At 33.1% G+C, this 6,647-nt stretch overlaps 1 protein-coding gene across 1 annotated transcript; it reads left to right on the forward strand.

The window, feature by feature from the left end:
• The first annotated feature begins 2,349 nt into the window (after positions 1-2,349).
• LOC134683827 (putative trypsin-6) lies at positions 2,350-5,391 on the forward strand. The gene is made up of 2 exons (XM_063543135.1): positions 2,350-2,867; positions 5,059-5,391. Exons 1-2 carry the CDS (start codon positions 2,745-2,747, stop codon positions 5,320-5,322), a joined length of 387 nt encoding a protein of 128 aa, XP_063399205.1. The 5' UTR covers positions 2,350-2,744; the 3' UTR covers positions 5,323-5,391.
• The last annotated feature ends 1,256 nt before the right edge of the window (positions 5,392-6,647 follow it).

Here is a 6,647-nt window from a genome sequence, read left to right on the forward strand (position 1 = left end):
TTTGACTCTGTATTTGTATAAGTTAAATAAACAAATCTGCGTTCTAATCTGAATGATTATTTATCAAATTACAGAAAATGTACAAACAAATTTACAAAAAAACTTAGTATAACTTAACATTTTAAGCAACGGACATTTTTTTGCTTAAATAATATTTTCGTAAATGTACATAGACTGGTAATTTAATATATTCATTTTATTAGTTAAATATATATATTTATATATATAACTAAAGAAATATTGACACCGAATGTTTGTGGCGCAACATCGTAGCCACAAGTTAACTAAAGAAATATTGACACCGAATGTTTGTGGCGCAACATCGTAGCCACAAGTTAACTAAAGAAATATTGACACCGAATGTTTGTGGCGCAACATCGTAGCCACAAGTCAACTCAAGAAATATTGACACCGAATGTTTGTGGCGCAACATCGTAGCCACAAGTTAACTAAAGAAATATTGACACCGAATGTTTGTGGCGCAACATCGTAGCCACAAGTCAACTCAAGAAATATTGACACCGAATGTTTGTGGCGCAACATCGTAGCCACAAGTCAACTAAAGAAATATTGACACCGAATGTTTGTGGCGCAACATCGTAGCCACAAGTTAACTAAAGAAATATTGACACCGAATGTTTGTGGCGCAACATCGTAGCCACAAGTTAACTAAAGAAATATTGACACCGAATGTTTGTGGCGCAACATCGTAGCCACAAGTTAACAATTTTTTATTGTCGAAATCTAGATCTGGTGTACTAAAGAAATATTGACACCGAATGTTTGTGGCGCAACATCGTAGCCACAAGTTAACAATTTTTTATTGTCGAAATCTAGATCTGGTGTACTAAAGAAATATTGACACCGAATGTTTGTGGCGCTACATCGTAGCCACAAGTTAATATTTTTTTTTTTCTGTGACGTATTAAATTTATAATCAGATCCATTTTGTTACATCTTGTGATCAATTTTATTTGGCAATCGTCAATGGCAGTCAGCAGGGTTTAAGAACATCAGTTGTTCGACCTGTTAGTCAAAAGCGTTTTGTTTAAAAATACTTTGTCACATTTTTGGTCTTTTGGAAAATGTTGTTTGTGCTGTTTTTAGACCCTTCTACAACGAAATTTGTTTGACATGCACACGTATAAAAATTGCGGTTTTTATCCAACGCAATCATAGGTTTGAACGTAGTTTTCAATTTAGACTCGTTTAAATATATATATATATATACCTTTACATAGACAGCAAAACAACCATGAAGATTAACACTCATCAGGGCAAACTACCATTTCCATCGTTGTTCTAATGGACGGTTCAAAATATTTCCATTGTATATGGTCAATCGTCAAAATGATTTTCTCCGGAGGAAGAAAGAAGAATTATTCATGAACATTCTCAACTCGGGATTCAATGATAAATGATATTCTAATTTTTACGTAACATTTGAAAGACTTAAAATGACATTAGTAGTCTCTCTTGTATTTGTTAACGTCATACCATTGTTAACGTCAATCAATCATTTTATATATATACAAGTCACATTACCTGAAGATCTGCGAGAGCAGTGAAAGTACTAGTAAAAAAGTGATGCATTGAAACCGTTATTATCTTTTTATAATTTTCTTATATATATATATATATATATAAGTACATCTGAGCCAGTAACAACTCAACAACAGATTAATTTGTAGGATCCTTTACTATAGATAATTTAGCTGATCTGTAAAAATTAAATCTCCATGCCTTATATATCATGTACTGTAGTACGAGGCTAGATTGAAACTGACGTGGAAAGGACACTGGGCCACCGAAAGCTTCATTTCTTATGAAGCCCAGGTGGTCGTGTGGTCTAGCGGGATGTCTACAGTGCAGGCAATTTGGTGTCACGATATCTCAGTAGCATGGGTTCGAATCCCGGCGAGGGAAGCATACAAAATTTGCGAAAGCAAATTTACAGATCTAATATTGTTGGGTTGATGTTTAGACGAGTTGTATATATATATATATATATATTTGGCAGACAAACAAATAAATTCGTAGGCTTTATGATAAAGTTTTGAAAGAATATTAAGAAAAGCTATTTATATGTATCTAATGTGTCTTCATGAACACTTATCTCATAGTTGCAAGAAGATTCTTTCTGAGATTCATTCACTTGTATTATAAGACTTTCAAAACGGTCAATTTTTAATTGATCAAATTACTATGTCTTATTCTTCAAAGGTAGCGTTAATGTATTGCATTTGCTATTGATTACCGAATTCTTTTTTTTAAATTTCGGCAAGTATTTCATTTAACCTAGTTTTTCCGGATAAAACTAATTAAACCGGTGTTTTCCAAGTAATTACCATTGGACAGGACACTGTTCATCAAACCCGTGTTTGTGCCAAACTTCAAACTATCTACCAATGTTAAACGGCTAACAGTTAGCAAAGATAGGCCACCATATAATCTTGAAGAATGGAAAAAAAGCAATTCCATATGGTCAGAAGTAAAAGGCCCTGACATAAAAATTGTGAAACAGTTTATACAAAAAAGTAATCTCTTAATTTTTCAACAATGTAATTAACTGACAGAATATGGAAAATCGCGGATAGTGGTATTTTAATACATACTGTGGAAAATTCGTACATACAATAAGTGAATTTTGCAACCATTTATTTTGTTATTTATTATATATTTTGATTTTACAACTTTATCTGATTGCAGGATGGAATTCCACTGATCGTCTACAAGTACTAAATATGCCTGCTGTTACTAATGCATACTGTAATAGTAGTTACTTTTTGGTGGATAAGCGTCCGTTGTTTGAAGGGGCCTATTCCAACTTTATTTGTCTTCAAGACAAGGATAAGGATTCTTGTAAGGTAGGTACATTTCATTTGACGCATGTATGACTCCTCTAATCGCGATGTCACTGAACTAGTTATTTCTAAAGTGATTTTGAATTATCTTATCTGTATCGTTTTTTAAATGTAAAGTAGCTTACTGAAACTATAATAACTGTGTTGTTATATTGGTATTAATAAGATTATAAGACAATCACCGACTTCATATTACTGTTACATGAATATACATATTTTGATATTTTGTTAAAGACTTTCATGTTCTCGACATTTGTTTTCGTTTTCCTTACTAGTTCATCCACACACATCAATATGGTAATACATTGTACAACAATGAGACAACCAACAACAAAAAACCAAATATAACAAAAATACATCTAGATGAAAGTATATAGACTCAAATAATGGAAAGAATAAAATATTCGGCCATTTTTTTTAAAACTATTATGATTTGGTCTTATAATTGTTGCTTTTTGAGGAGATTGAAGTACATTTGGTATAGAAATGGCCAAGCAATTTGAAACCTTCTGATAAAGATATCTTGACGACTGCTTTATCATTTGGACACAATCCGATGAAGAGCTTGAAATGTTTTCTGATATTCTAAGCAGTCTTCATAAATTTATAAATTTCACATGGAAGTAAACTCTCACAAACTATCATTCCTGGATATTATGCTAATTAAAGAAGGCACTGATCTTAAAACGGATATTTATTATAAAGACACTGACCCACACCAATATTTAACTTCCATTCCTGCTATCAAGCGCATAAAAAAAGAAACATACCCTACTGTCTAGCCAAGAAAATATGCACAGTAGTTGAGAATGAAGTATTAAGGGATGAACGATTGCACAAAGAAAACGGTATTGCAATAGCTAAACAAATCCCGATTGGCAATAATTGACAAATCTACAAATACGATAAGATACCGTTTGTTGTCACACATAATACTCATAACCAGACTATATTTCTGTAGCGAGGAGAAATACTTGAACAAGATTCAAAATTAAGTATCCTTATAAACCGTGAAACGTGGCAAACGGCAACCTAACAACTTAAAACGTATATTGACCCGTGCCAAGTTCGACCCAACCGAAAGGAAAGAGAAACAATTCAAGGTGTCGAAATGCACAGATTCTCGTTGTGGTACATATGCATACATATATATCGGAAGCGACCTTAAGATAAAATGCAAACAAACGATATATGCCAATACCAACATGACGTGTAAAAGTGAAAATTGGATTTACTGCATTAAATGCTGCGGCTGCAAAAAACTTACATCCGACAAACCGGTAATAGTTTATTGGTAAGAACATGCATTCATCGACAACACATCCGACAGCCGCAAAATAGGAAAATCCCTCTTAGCGAACATTTAGATCGTTGCGGTAGAGGGCTTTTTAAAATTTTCCCGTTTTACAAAATTAATGTAGAATGTGACATTAGAAGATCCATAAAGAAAAAATATTTATAAACAAATTCAACCCAGAACTAAATGTGCATTAGGTGTTCAATAGCGTTACGATTGGCTTTCGATATTTTACTGTAGAACGTTTTCATTTTTATTTCCATTTTGTAATCGATTTATGACGTTACGTACTTAACTACCGTCTCATAGGTACAATTATTTGCCTTCCACCTGAAGATTGTTATAAAATATGAAAGTACTTATGACTATTAAATAGTATATGCACTTTTGGACATTTTTTTTATTTACATATATATATCTATCAAAAACGTTATAGATATAAAATGCCAACACTTATCTTTTCTTATAACCGTACATGAATGGTGTGTTTATAAAACAATCCGTAAAAAATCAAAGACAACTAACAGTAGTCAATAATAAATGGTTGTCTTCAATTTTATTCTAGATGAAAATACACAAAAGATGCAAAGCCTGATGTCTGTGTTACGTTTGTGCAACAGTAACAATAACAAAACCAGATTCATTACTAGATCAGAATGTTTTGAAACAAAAGTTGATATACCGTGTCATGCTCTATCAAAAGTCTGAAACCTAAAGCTTAAGCCTAATAAGATCAATCATTAAAATGATTTTTATTTTGGCAAATAACTTTTCAATCAAAATAGATATCGATGAAGTTCTTGTCACGTTTCAGTCGCGACTGGTTTAATGCACAATCATTTAAGATTGTGTCTATGTTTTCTATTATTTTTAATGTTAATATATTTATTCATTTAGGGTGATAGTGGTGGACCCGTGGTATGCAGTAATAAACTTGTAGGCGCACTATCAGTTGGTGCTTACCCCTGCAATGGAAAATTACCAAGTGTGCATACCAAAATTTCTCCTTACTTAGACTGGATTAAAGACAAAATTAATACAAAAAATAACAAGAATCAAAAGGACAAGAAAAAGAATAATAATAATAAGGGAAATTCAGAGGGAAAGAGGAAGGGAAAGTCAGAGGGAAAGAGAAAGGGAAAGAAAAACCAAAACAAATAACAATAAAGTTAAATAAAGAATATAAGTAATTCATTATGTTGCTGTTGACTTGTTTCAAGAAGTAAATTAAAGAATGAGGTGGCATCATTTAAATTAAAAATACGATCACACAATACTGTGGAGAAGTCTCTACTTAGTTTTGAACGTATTTATTAACACTATTCAACTTTATATATATGATTAAAATTTTATTTTTCATGTCTATGATTATTTCTGTTTTGTTAGCCACTGCCTAAATGATTTGTAAGAGTAAAAAAAAGTCATAAATCAACAGAATAATTTATATCTAGTTCACATTTAGAGGACGATTATGATATATGATTTAAAATGGAAACTGGAAAGGTTTCAAAGAGACAATAACCCGACAAAAGAGCAGAAAACAGCCACCAATAGGTCTTCAACACACCGATAAAATATAGCACCCGTAGGCGTGCATCAACTGGCCTCTTAACAAAATTTTGTACTTGTTCAATTATAATGGACGTCATACTAAATTCATCATCCGAAAAGAGGGACGAAAGATACCAGAGGAACATTCCAACTCATAAATTGAAAATAAACTGACAATGCCATGGCTACAAATGAAAAAAGACACACATACAAGTAATAGTACACAAGTAATAACATAGAGAACTAATGACTGTCCAACACATACCCAACCAAAAACGTTGGGTGTTCTCAGGTCCTCCGGAAGGGTAATAAGATCCTGCTCCACATGTGGCACCCGTCGTGTTGCTCATGTTAATGCCAACCCGGTACACAACGTGCGCGTTTCGACTTCATTTGCCTCATCAGTGACTCTCAGATCAAAATAGTTATAACGCCAAACAAGTACAAAAATGAAGAGCATTGAGAACCGAAAATTTTCAAAAGTTGTGCCAAATACGGCTATGGTTCTCTATGCCTAGGATGAGAAAATCATTAGTATTTCGAAAATCTCCTATAAGAAGACCATATAATTGATATTCATGTGAACATCGAAGTGCTTGCTACTGGACTGAAGGTGTCCTTTGGAACGAAATGTCAACTAGCTGTGGCATCAACCCAGTAGTGTAAATATTTTTCAAAAGTAACAGTATAATAATTTAGTACACCAGACGTGTGTTTCATCTACACAAAAAAATAAAATTTTGACGATCGTGCGGATCGCAGTATAGTCTTAGTATGGTCATGTTGAAGTCTTAATTATCACGATGAGCGTGGTCAACTTTGAACATGTTCAAAACAGTCGTGGTGTGGTCCTGTCAAAATCAGGTCGTAGTAGTAGCGTAGTGGGAGCGCAGTAAGTTCATGGTAAGATCACAAAGGTCGCTGTACGATCGTAG

The sequence above is a fragment of the Mytilus trossulus genome, chromosome 9, assembly GCF_036588685.1.
Source record: "Mytilus trossulus isolate FHL-02 chromosome 9, PNRI_Mtr1.1.1.hap1, whole genome shotgun sequence".
Taxonomy (NCBI): Eukaryota; Metazoa; Mollusca; class Bivalvia; order Mytilida; family Mytilidae; genus Mytilus; species Mytilus trossulus.

Coding starts and splice junctions, on each gene's coding strand:
- LOC134683827 (XM_063543135.1), top strand. CDS start 2,745: ATGCCTGCTGTTACTAATGCATACTGTAATAGTAGTTACTTTTTGGTG. Junction 2,868..5,058: donor AGGATAAGGATTCTTGTAAG/GTAGGTACATTT, acceptor TTATTCATTTAG/GGTGATAGTGGTGGACCCGT.